This window comes from Delphinapterus leucas, chromosome 2, assembly GCF_059928025.1.
Source record: "Delphinapterus leucas isolate spDelLeu-1000000601 "Yukka" chromosome 2, BTC_Dleu_Yukka2, whole genome shotgun sequence".
NCBI lineage: Eukaryota > Metazoa > Chordata > Mammalia > Artiodactyla > Monodontidae > Delphinapterus > Delphinapterus leucas.
In genome coordinates, this window is record NC_143130.1 from 32,215,477 (window position 1) to 32,228,458 (window position 12,982).

General features: G+C 48.3%; 1 protein-coding gene across 9 annotated transcripts in view; it reads right to left on the reverse strand.

The window, feature by feature from the left end:
• Positions 1-12,982, reverse strand: part of WDR37 (WD repeat domain 37) — a 59,160-nt gene that overhangs the window by 3,013 nt on the left and 43,165 nt on the right. For 7 of the 9 annotated variants that reach the window (XM_089906616.1, XM_022554489.3, XM_089906615.1 and 4 more), the window contains 2 exons: positions 2,927-3,061; positions 2,359-2,473 (listed from right to left, as the gene is read on the reverse strand). In XM_089906616.1, coding sequence (XP_089762742.1) covers positions 2,359-2,473; positions 2,927-3,061 — 250 coding nt within the window. Of the gene's footprint in view, positions 1-2,358; positions 2,474-2,926; positions 3,062-6,936; positions 7,069-12,982 lie in introns of those variants that run through there. The other 2 variants (XM_089906618.1, XM_089906619.1) reach the window with 2 other exon arrangements.

The window sequence follows — 12,982 nt, forward strand, 5'->3', positions numbered from 1 at the left end:
GCAGCCAAAAATAAATAGATAAATAAATTTATTTTTAAAAAAAAGGAGTCAGATCACAGTCAACAGGAAGAATACATAAATGGTCACTTTGGAAAATTTTAATGAATAAATGAGGCTGGGTGACGTGGGAAACAGTAAATAAAATTCACTCAAAGACCCCAAATACCACATTAACAAATAATCGGCTCAGGTAATAAAGGAGCTAGAAATATACCTCTGGTGCCAAATAAAACAAGGATAAAATAGATGGCCTTTCAAGTAGATTCCCGCCACCTTCAGGGATTCAGTTAAATATCAGAATGTTGGAAAAAATATTGCAGTTTACTTGGAAAGTTTATAGCAGATACATACACTAACATGTTACTATAATATTATACAACAGGTACAAGAGGTAGGATTCAGAAAAACTGACAGAAATTCTATAAGTAAAAGAAACTCTCGGGACTTCCCTGGTGGCACGGTGGTTAAGAATCTGCCTGCCAATCCAGGGGACACAGGTTCGAGCCCTGGTCCGGGAAGATCCTACATGCCATGGAGCAACTAAGCCCGTAAGCCACAACTACTGAGCCTGCGCTCTACAGCCCGCAAGCCACAACTACTGAGCCCCCGTGCTGCAACTACTGAATCCCGTGCTCCACAACAAGAGAAACCACTGCAACGAGAAGCCCGTGCACCGCAACGAAGAGTAGCCCTCGCTCGCCACAACTAGAGAAAGCCCGTGCGCAGCAACAAAGACCCAATGCAGCCAAGAAAAAAAAGAAAGCAAAATAAATAAATCTATTTCACCTACCACTTTAGGAGGAAATTAATTCAAGCACAACAGAATTCTACAATTCCTACAAGGCTGAATGTTTACAGACAATTAAAAATGAAACTGTCTCCATGGAATTAGTACCACGAAGAACTGCTTGGAACTCCCTCTTTCTTGAGGGAGAAGATTCTCAAAGCCATGAAGGGACCTGGGCTCCTGGGTCAGAACGCAGACCTCACACGCTGTACAGCTGTTCTATTTAACACTCAGGCCCACCTAAGAGAGAGAATCCTATCCAGTTAAGGTGCAGCTTAGGTGCTGCGTCGGTGACACCCAGCAGTTCGCAAATGTGAAGTTGCCTGGACAAGCAATTCATGGCTTTGTTGGGGTGGTGAAGCTTTCCTGAGTTATTCTAATTTCGTGAGTAGTTTGTCTATGAAGTGCACTCAAAGAAAACAAAGCTCCACAACTAACTTGGGACGGTACACGTAAGAGCTGCAAAAGGGAAGACACGGCTTTGTCTGAAGGACAGAGGACCTCTGGGAAGCTGGTGCCACTTACAGCAGAGATGTCTTCCCTGTCTACCAATCTACCTGCCAGCCTGCCTCCAAAACCGCCCTGGGCCCGCGGCTCAGCAACTGCTGCGAGGTTTTGCCCAGGACAAGGCGGAGGAGCAGCGGAGGAGACTGGGGGTGCAGACACACTCACTGACTGCACAGTCAGGCACAGACCCTGTTGGAAACAACAAGGGACTGGCTGACCCACCACACAGCTTCCACTGTGAATGTAGAAAGGGCCGAAGGAAGCCAGGGAGAGAGTGGTGTGTGTGGGCTCCATGGAGCAGAGCCTGTAGGTGCTGCCCAAAAGCAGGGGCTTCGTCCACTATAGCTCCACCTGCTGCCCCCTGGCGCTGAGACTGGGCCCTGAACTTGGACTTGCCCAGGTTCCCAGATGCCCCCCCCCACCCATATGCTGACTCAGCAGGTCTGAGCTGGTGCTGCGGAGCCCCAGGCTCCCCAGCGAGTCCGGCTCCTGCACTGCACCGTCCGAGATGAACCAGGAGCAACCCCTGCCTCACGAGAAAGTGCATCTAAATGGAAACATGACCGCCACGGAAAGGTGCCCCCAGGACCCACGACCACCGCCCCCACAGGACAACGACACATGCCTGCCCGGCGGTGAGTTCAGCTGCTGTGCCCAGGGAGTTCTGAAATGCAGCGGGGAGACCAGGAACTGAAAGCCTGATTATCTCAGTTTAAACTTAAAAGCTGCTACTCAGCTCAGGTATCAGGTAACGTTTCCAGCTTTCAATTTTATGCACTCCAAATACAGACTAAGTACTTCCAATGGAAACCCAGCAACCAAAGGCTTAGTAAGAAAATGGGTGTAAAAATCGTGAATATTTTTCTATTGACTATCTGTTGAAATTATGTTATTTCGGATGCATTTGGTTAAATAAAATACACTGTTAGAATTAATTTTTCTCTTTTTGTGAAGGGCTATTGGCGCACTGGACACGCCCAGACTGGCTGGGAGTTCCCATCCATCAGTGATGCTGGGCCCAGGACCCCAGGCTCCCTGTGAACAGACTCGGCCCCAGCACGTACCTGCCGACTGCTGCGTGGGAGCCTCGCCAGCCGCACGCCCGACATGTCAAACAGCCTCACCTGGCGGTTGTCGTGGGGGAGGGCAATGATTTTTTGGCCAACGCACACATTGATCCTTCAAAGAGATAAAATCAGGTTACATACAAAACAATGACAGCACAAGTTTCTGAGTTTATAGATTATGATGCAGTAAGGGATTTCATACTATTCACACTTCAAGGCAAATCACACCAGCAAACCACAGGTATTATCTGCCTAGGGCATCAGGAAACAGGCCAAGTTACTTACATGTAACTTACACGTATGTACTGCTCAGTAACCTTTGGCCATAAACGGCTCATTCCTATTCTTACAAAGCTCAATACACCAACATGATTCTACACCTAAGTTTCAGTATTTATAGATACTGGATATGCATTAGAGAATCAATAAAAAATACTTTCCCGGGAGTCTAAACCACTTTTCCCAGGGCTCTACCAAGTAAACACAAATTTACATGAAGCAGACACAAGCCACAAGGCCCCCTTCAAGCCACACTAAGGGTTCACATGAGGAGGACCACTGTCACCTGTTGATGGCAGAGTCCGTGCGGATGGTCGCGATGGGGGACCTCATGTTCTTCAAGTCCCAGACCTTCACGGTGCGGTCGTCGCTGCCGGAGACCACGTTATCTCCTACGGTGAACACGGCAGAGGTCACGGTGCTGCAAGTAAAGGACACAGGGTCAGAACCTCGTCAGGAAGTTCCCGTCCACACTGCGTAACAGACACATGCTCTTGCTGCCAGAGGCCCTGGCAGGTGGGTGGAGATGTGGACGCTGCGAGTCGTGTACCCCGCTCACTGGCCCTCCCGCCTAAACCTCCACTGGGCATGCAACTGAGCACAGCTGACCTCTCCTACTCAACCTCAACTTCTCCAGGCAACGGAGCAAGGAAAGGCTCCCAGAAGAGATGGACTAGATTAGACAGAACCTGCCAAAATCTCTATACAGCAGACGATTAAAAAAAAAATCCATCCCAACTGCAACTTTCAATCAATTTAATCAGAACACGGGAAAAAATATTCCAACAAGAACAAAAACCAGTTTAAAAAAAGATATGAACAAACTCTTCTCCAAGAAAGGTTTACAAATGGCCAATAGGCCCATGAAAATTTGCTCAACATCATTAATCATCAGGGAAATGCAAATCAAACCAAAATAAGCTATCACCTCACACCTGTTAGAATGGCTGTCATCAAAAAGACAAGAGATAAGTGTTGGGGAGGATGTGGAGAAAAGGGAACCCTTGCGGGAATGTAATTGGTAAAGCCACTACGGAAAACAGTGCGGAAGTTCCTCAAACAATTAAAGACAGAACTACCATGTGATCCAGCAATTTCACTCCTGGGTATTTATCTGAAAAAAAACAGAAACACTAATTCAAAAAGACACATGCACCCCAATGTTCATAGCAGCATAATTTACAATAGCCAGGACATGGAAGCAACCTAAGTGTCCATCGACAGATGAATGGATAAAGAGAATGTGGTATATATATATATATATATATATATATATATATATATACACACACACACACACAATGGAATGTTTCTCAGCCATGAAAAGGAATAAAATCCTTCCACTTCTGACAACGTGGATGGATGGAGGGCACTATGTTAAAATCAAAGACCACGCGCGCCACAGGGAGAAAGGCAGAAGTGAGGGTAAATCCGAACAGCAACCTGACGACCCACCCGAACTCCCTATCTGAAGAACAAGGACACCGTAAGGGCTTGAGCAGAAACGAGGTGTTGCTGCCCCTTAGGGCCGAGGCACAGCACTGTCTGAGCAGCTCGGCCATTGGCCAGGCTCTGGGGGCAGATGCCTCTGCTGCCTGTGATTTCTCTGTGGACTCGAGGCCTCAGGAGGTTTGGCCAAGTTAAATTTCAGTTAACATTCTGCTAAATTAGTGGGAAAAAGTCCCCACAAAAGCTCGTCTAACTCTATGTTAACGAAATGCTGAAAGACGTCAGGTTTTCAATAAATCACGACCCTGACAGGTATTGTAGGGCATCAAAGGGAGAAGCTGGTGAGGCCATCCTTCTAAAGGCCCCTCCGACGCAGGTCCCTCAGGGGCGGGTGGGAAGGCTCGGCTCCGCCAAGCTCCCACTGCCTCATTTATCTTGCTGCCGAGAGCAGCTGTGTGTGTGCCTCCAGCTGACGGCGCGGCACCTACTCACCACACACACTGCACAGCCTGGAACGTTCCGCTCCCTCCATGGGCCTCAATCAACAGAGCGTCCAGAGAGCTCGCGCTCCTCTTTAGGACTGACAGCTGTCCCCCCACCACACAGAGACATGGCTGCTTTGTGTAACACTCTGCTGAAATTTTCTGGCAAAGTAAGGAAATACATGATGTGGAAAATGCCAGCCTGGGAGACACGGAGGCAGCGAGCGACTCTTCTGGCTCCACGCTGGGCAACGTCTGCAGGGCTCCTATCTCTAATTCTTAGGACGTAGCTTCCGACGGAGCAGAGTGACACTTTCCCACCTGAAGTACAAGCCAGAGGAGAAAGTGCTCCAGAAACAGGGACCCAGGCTGAACCTTTGTGGCTCTTCCACCTTTGGGGAGACCCCAGGAGGCATCAGGTGGCTCTCGCCTGCTTAGGATCGCGGCAGGGCACGTGAAGTGCAGTCCCACAGATGTGACATGACACACGGACCAGAAGGCCTTTCCGCACCCGCACACAGGAGACCTGTTGTGACTGGTGCTGCTTGCAGGGGCTCGGGCCACCGCCTTCCTTCCTGACCACTGGCTTCCAAGCTGTGTCTTCCAAGCTAAACGTCCCACAGAGTAACAGTCTTCGGCAACACCCAGGGTCTCAGAGAGCACTGCCCTTCCGATCAGGAGTGCTCTTCAGAAGTTAGAGACTCATGTCTCCTGTGTTTCAAGATCTCTGATGCATGAATGAGAAACAGAAAACTCATCTCCAAATGAAACACACTTCTGGAGAATCCTTGAGGGCCGGCTCCCAAAAGAGCAGACCCTGAGATAAAAAACATTCAAAGTTTTAGTCAGTTTTGCATCACACATAATTTTTCAGGACTTAAAGTCCAACTGCTCCTGGAAGAAAGCAGGTAGCGCACATAGCGTGCAGGGCCTCGGTCTCACTTGTTATTTTCTCTCCAGCCGCCCTCTCCAGGGTCAGTCGAGAGTTTCCCAACTCACCTCGCAACAGGCCTGAACCACAGAACTGCTTCCTCAACAGACTGCACACCTCTCGCGTGCCTGGTCCTGCTTCCCACAAGAGAACACGCAACAGAGGGGGCGTGTGACAACGTCCCCACAGCCCGCGCTGGCGGAGGACACAGGTGCGCTGCAGGGCTGGGCTCCGTCCTAACACCAACACTCCCACCAACGGCACCCATGCCAGAGCTCTGGGGACGTGCCCGCCATGGCCACAGAGAGGGGCTCCAAGGGGTGAGTCAAAACAGCACTGCTCTTACTAAGCTAAATTCTCCTCAGCATTTTATTAACCGAATTAATAAGAACCTTCTCCACAGATTATTCAAAGATGACAGGTCCACACAACCTGATTTAAAATGATTACAGAGAAGTTAAAATCAGTAAGGTTGATATAATAACTTCACACTTGCAGTATCAAGGGTCACGACTCTGATTTCCTTTCTGTGAAACCTGGTCGTGATTTCATTCTTACCAAACAATGTGACAGTCAACCATAAGTCAGATTTGAGTGCTGCAATTATATCAATAATTTAAAGAAATCTGAGAGGAATGTATTCCACTTAAATGAGGGGGGGGAGGAGTGATCTCCCTCAAGTTTTTTAACGCTCCATCCCCTGATTTTCTGAGTCCAAGAGTTTATCTGCTTACATGCTCATCAATTAATAGCCAATGTCCCAGTATCAATGTGACATGATTCTGTGCATAAAAATTGGGAAGTAAAGAATTTCAAAGGTTTATTTTTTAAATCTTCCAAAAGGAAAACATCTGTTCATAAGTTTTGAAAGTAATATGATATAAACAAGCCCTATTCATAAGATAAAAGTCAGGAATATATTAGGAACTACAAGATTTTTACTCTCAAATACGTTAGTAGGTTGGCCCTAAATTGCAAAGTTGGAGCCAGAGGGCCCAGCCTGCGTCTGTGGGGATGGTCCGGGGCTGGGAAGGCACCTCTCCTTCGCTGGTAAAACGAGGAGTCCACCGAAGCGTCTCTCCCACCAGAGCGTGGGGTGACTCCCTAACGCTGGACAACAGGTGCCAGAGGGTCCTGACAGCCCGAGGTCGTGTGCAAATGTGCCTCAGAACCGTGTGGAGTTCCCAACAGAAGTGACACAGGCTGCACGGAATATGACGTGTGTGCAGAAACATATACATGCACGTGTAAATGTGTCTGTCCAGAAGTGTTACAGGCTGCACAGACCATGATGTGTGTGCAGATACGTGTGTGTGTGTGTGTGTGTGTGTGTGTGTGTGTGTGTAACGTAAGCCAAGACTAACCTCCCGCCGTCACTACCACCTCCCAAAGCCAGGCTCTGCCCGGCAGCTGCCCCCTCCCCACTCTGCTCACTGCTCGCCGTCGCTCAGGGGGTCCTGCCAACACCTGTGTCAGGTCCAGACGTGCCTCGGGTAGGTCTCAGTGAGGCTGTAACAACGCAGTCGGGAAGGTGTCCATCTGTGTGAATAACCTGACGATGCTGCTCTGGGTCACCTCAACGAAAAGTGAAGCAATCAGCTCACAACAAAGAGGCATTTAAATGCACTAATTTCCTTAAGTCCTTATTTTTATTAGTTACTAATCAGCCCTTCTTCAATGAGGAATTTTAAAAGGATAAATGGAGAAATATTAAATCTCCTCTTACTTTTCAAAACTATCTCTTGAATTTCAAACAACTTTTAAATGTATCACCAGGGATCAGTAACTAAATTACTGTATATCCACTACCTACCTTCTAAAGCCAAGGTGAGCGAGCAAGAAGGAGATGGCTCCTCAGCCGCTGACAGAGACACTCCCAAGATCTTTCCACACAGTGCCCACGTGTGCGAGGTGCACATGCCCACCCGGCAGCTGCCGCGCACCACCACTCATGCCCTCTGCCCATTTCCATGACAAGACAAACATCCACTGATTCATAACCACTGCAGTCAGATCACATTTCTGAGACCATGGCTGCCACTCCAGTCTCTAACAATTTGAGCAGAGTCTTTGGGCAAACAGAGCTGAGAAAATCGGAAACGGGGCAATTTATGGGGAGTTCACGCTGTCAGCCTTGGCTTGATGGTAACCTCAGATATCAACCATCTATTGCCAGAAATTACATAAGTCTCTACACTTCCCCAAATGAAACTGTTTACAATCTACCCAAGCGAACAGAAGACAGAAGCAGACTCCCAGGCATGTGGAGAAGGGGCTGTAAACTGGAGGGAGTTCAGGTTCGAGTTCTGAGGCCCCTGTGGTGCCCCGGGCCTCTCCTTCCTCCAGCAGTCATTGCTACCCCTGTTCCTCCTCCTCATCACAGACGAGGGCTGAAGACCAAGACCAGGAATGACAGACTCTCAGCCCAGCGCAGAGGTCTGCCAACCACCCCTACCTGCCACCCGCCTCCAGCACAGGCCTGCACACACACTGTGTCGCTGACCAAGCACAGAATTCAACAGTTAAATCGAACCACCACCCAGTTAAAAGTATCACACTGTCAAAACACTTTTCCTCTTTAAACCTTAGCATAGGGCTTCCCTGGTGGCGCAGTGGTTGAGAATCTGCCTGCCAATGCAGGGGACATAGGTTCGAGCCCTGGTCTGGGAAGATCCCACATGCCGCGGAGCAACTAGGCCCATGAGCCACAACTACTGAGCCTGTGCGTCTGGAGCTCGTGCCCCGCAATGAGAGGCCGCGACAGTGAGAGGCCCGCGCACCGCGATGAAGAGTGGCCCCCGCTCGCCGCAACTGGGGAAAGCCGTCGCACAGAAACGAAGACCCAACACAGCCAAAAATAAATGAATTAATTAATTTAAAAAAAAAAACTAGCATAAAGAAAACTGTCAACAGCACGACACAAAATTCTAAGCTACTTTCACCTTCGTAAGCATAAGATCTAGAATTTAGATCTCTGGGTATCTGGCAAGAGAAGCATATGAAAATGTCATAACTTTAAAGCAATCATTATAATCTCTAAACTTTTTTAAACCAAGTTTTTGTTAGATGCCATGTCTTACTTTCTTTAGACAAGAAAGTACCTAAGTTCACATTTGGGGGATGAAGTTAAAATCATATGAAAAGAATTAAGGCAAAAAAGAAAGAGACAAAAAACTTTGCAGTCTCAGATATTTTACCCGCGTTGAGCTAATTTCAGATATTTTCAATGCCAGAGCTTATTCGCACGTGTAAATACTGTCAGCTGGGTACAGACTGGAGTCATCGGCCACCCACAGGGGAAGCTTAATGACCAGTGACTGCCTCAACTGTCAGTCCCTTTTTATAGCAATTGAAACAAAACAAAATGAATCTAAAAAACGGGGGGCGGGGGGTGGTGACGACTCTACCAAGCTCCACAGGAGGCAGCGGTGCTGGGAGGAGAAGGATCAGGAGCCTCCCTTTAGAGCAGCAGTCCCCAGCCTTTCTGGCACCAGGGACCAGTTACATGGAAGACAATTTTTCCACGGGGCGGGGAGGGGGGCGGGTTTGTTCAGGCGGTAATGGGAGCGATGGTTCAGGCGGTAATGGGAGCAACGGGGAGCAGCAGATGAAGCTTTGCTTGCCCGCCGCTTGCCTCCTGCTGTGCGGGCCGGTTCCTAACAGGCCGTGGACCCATACCAGTCTGCGGCCCAGGGGTTGGGGACCCCTGCTTTAGAGGACAGTCTACACGGGCATCTCTCAAGAGCAGCAGTGGTTTTAACCTAAGTATAGGCTTTGTTATAGTAGAGCCACTTTCAGGAACGTCTCTGTATCCACAGCCCACAAGGTCAAAGTCCAGCCCCACCGACTGAGCGCAAGGTACGCAGAGGAGCCGAGGCACTGTCCCCACCAGGCTGTCTTGAAGTGGCTCACTCCCTGAGTTACACTGTCAGGTGGAAAACATATGAATACATAAGGATTTAGCTCATTTCAGATAAAAAGCACTGGATTTCAATTCCAGCTGATGACAGAAATACATAAGACAGAAACTGCCAATAGTTGAAATTCCTGTGACATTCCAAATTTTTCCAATTAAACATTTCTATTATTTCCAAGAATAGTACACATTACAATTCCCACTATTAGGAAAAGTTTGTTATATAAGATTTCTAAAATTACTTTTCATGCAAATTGGTACACCTTGGACCACTAAAAGCTAGTCTAATAATACAGCCCCCCAATTCCACTAAGTATATCCTGTTATGTTAAAATTCCTAATATAATGAAGAAATTTCATAATACAGAGTGAAAATAAACATAACATACCAAAAAAGAAAAGGGTTAATTTTTTGTCTTTTCTAAAAATTTATGAGGAAAACCTTAAAACAGACCTTCCATCTGGGAGCCCTCTCTACCCACCAAAAATAATGCAGCACAAATCTCAAGGGGATCCATTTGACTAAAGATTTTTATCTTACAGTGAAGTGTAACATCTGAAACCCTACTTTCTCAAAAAGGCATAGGGGACTTCCCTGGTGGTCCAGTGGTTAAGACTCCGTGCTCCCAAAGCAGGGGGACCGGGTTCGATCCCTGGTCAGGGAATTAGATCCCACATGCCACAACTAAAGATCCCACACCCAGTAACGAAGACCTGGTAAAAGAAAATGAAAAGGGAAAAATAAACTCTCCCCCAGCTCCCAGAGAAATTGGACTGCAGAACTAAGCCAGTCATGTTGAAGCCTATACCACTACATCTTGCCTTAAGAAAACGCAACACAGAAAATTCAAATTACCCATATAGGTAAGTGAATTATTCACATTATGAAAGATGTGAGAGTCTAACATACTTTACTAAAGAATTTGTGCTTAGTTCCTATAAATGAAAATATGCACTAAGATAGGCTTTTCCAAAGTGTGTTCCACATCATAGTAATGTGAAATATGTGGTCACGTAATTTTAAGAAATACAGCCTCTGTTTAAGTGACGATCCACTGAAAACATTCCACGTGGACTTTTTAGGGTGACACAAGGAAAGAACAGCAACGCTCCTGAGAACAGCATTTCTGAGTGTTGCTTTTAATGTTCAGAAAAGAATCGGGTTAAAAGGATCAAGAAAACCATCCCAGAAAACTCAGTCACCTCCCAGCCCAGGAGCAAGCTCTGCAGGCACTGAAGTGAGCTCCCGAGAGGTCATCTCAACTGTCTCTGGCTGGAAGTACAGGCAGGACAGCCAACGCTGGGGCCGGTGGACAGATGGGGACAAGCACGGGGGGTCATGGGCATCCCTACAGATGTGAAGGGAGGCAGGACACCCGGAGCTGCTTGGAGATGTGACTGATCAAAGTGAAGAGCGCTCCCTCTACTCTGGTTTTGATAACGGACGCCTTTTCGTGGGTCCACACTTACATCCCCGTGCAAAGGGAGTACATTCCATGGATAACACGTGTCATATGGCTCGACCCCAGAAGACCCGTGCCAGACACAAAAAGGCAGCAGTCAAGTCTGGGACTAGGAAGAGTCCTCAACTGAAAGCCTGTAAAATGTCTCACTTCCTGCTTTTCCAAACTGCAGTCATTCCCAGAGGCCTACAGATGATGTAACATGGGATGGTGGTTCCAAAAGGGAGAGAACAGCCTGCAGCCCCATCTGCTGACCACACGGCCTGTAGCCTCTGCAAGGCCTGTGGGCCCCAGTGCAGCCGCAACCGTAAAGTCGACAGGAAACACAAAAGCCAGTCCCTCACCCGGCCCACCAATTCACGAAGGCTTGAAAAAAGGTGAAGATTCCCCTTCTCTGACACTTACTGCAGGAAATTAGTGCCAAAGAGAGAACTTTTTAAAACTGATGTTTGTATCTACACATCAACGAAATATGCTAGCTCATCCTAACAGAGCAAGAAAAGAGAAAACGTAAATACTCTAAGTAAGAGCGGTACTTTACGTATATTCTATTACCATCCAAAAGCTCCTGTGTCCTCGTAGTAAAAGTGAACTCAAGCGTGAACCGACGTCTCAGGTCGGGGTTGGGAGAGGCCCCCAGGGGTGGACCCAGCACCCTGTCAACTCTAAGCCACTCCTGATCCCATTAGAAAAAACAAACCTAAGAAACTGTGTCACATACTGGAAATAAGTCCTTCATCCCCAGTTACGCTCCTCATGTCTCTCTCCAAAACAGCCATCATTTTACACACCTACCAGCTGCAAAAACAGACCAACAATTAAACAGGTATTTTAAACATGACACAGTACTTGCTACCCTCCACAATCAGAGAAGACAGGTGGGAACAGGCCACTGCTACCATGCTCTCAAAGCTACACCAGGCTCTTCCATCGACTCCCAGTAAGACAAGTAAGTTCTTGGCTTTTTGTGCAAAACAAAAATAAAAACTTTCAGAAGTTAAATAGAGCAACTGAAAATAGAATGTGACCAAAAGACCCTTCAAATAACATGGAGACAGAGCTCCCTGGAACCAAATTCAGAGTCCGGCAATCTTGAGGACCCTGCTTCGGTTTACCCACGGACGGGCAGGAGGCCATCAGGACTCACCGAGTCCTCACCATGCTCCACACTCACCAGGGGAGCCTCCTGGATTCTGCCCCCGCAGGTCTACCCTACCCCGTGCGGCAGAGGAGGCTCAAGCGAGCAGGGCAGAGGCCCGTGCGCCACAAGACAGACTGCCTGCCCTCCACGCGAGACTCCTCCACCCGCCCTGGATCTCCGGCCAGATTCTGCTCGGTCCAGGACCACCAGCAGGGCCAGCTCAGTGAGGAGACTGGGGCGGACGGCACAGGGTGAGTCTGGACAGACGCCTGCCGGGCCAGGGCAGCAAGTTGGCCGAGTGAGGGTCTTGTGGAAGAGGAGCCATGGGGCGCTCGGCGGCGAATCTGGCACAGCCTGAGCGTCGCTCATACTCACGGCCACAAAGGCCCATCACCCTAGAGTAGGAGGGTCTGCGAGGCTGCACTAACTCTCAACCATGCCAATGAATAAAGCGCCAGCTTACGCAGGAAGAAGAAAGGACAGAATCAGCAAACCCATCCTTTCCCAACTCTCGAAGGAATAACTGATTCAAGCAAGGACCCTTGATGACATCAGACCTTTCACTGGGTGGAAGGTCGCTGAGAAACAAGATGCACCTCAACGTGTCAACCCTCACGGTCGCGGGGACACCTGGCAGACACCACCTGTGCTCCAGGCCAGCGTCCCCAGTCGTGCAGTGATGGGTGGGACGCGGCACACACAGCAGTGGCTATGAGACTTCCGGCAGAAAGGAAGCCACAGAAGAAATGCAGAGGGTGCACGTTCCACATGAGACTGCCTTGCATTCCACACACAAACTCGACGTCACAAAAAATAATGATAACAAAATGGGTGGAACTGCCCCAGATTAAAAGAGACCAAGGAACATAGTATCTAAATGTAATGAATGAATCTCAATTAAACCTTAAAAAAACATAAAAGATTCTCTGAGGACAACAGGGGTAAATGTGAACATAGGCT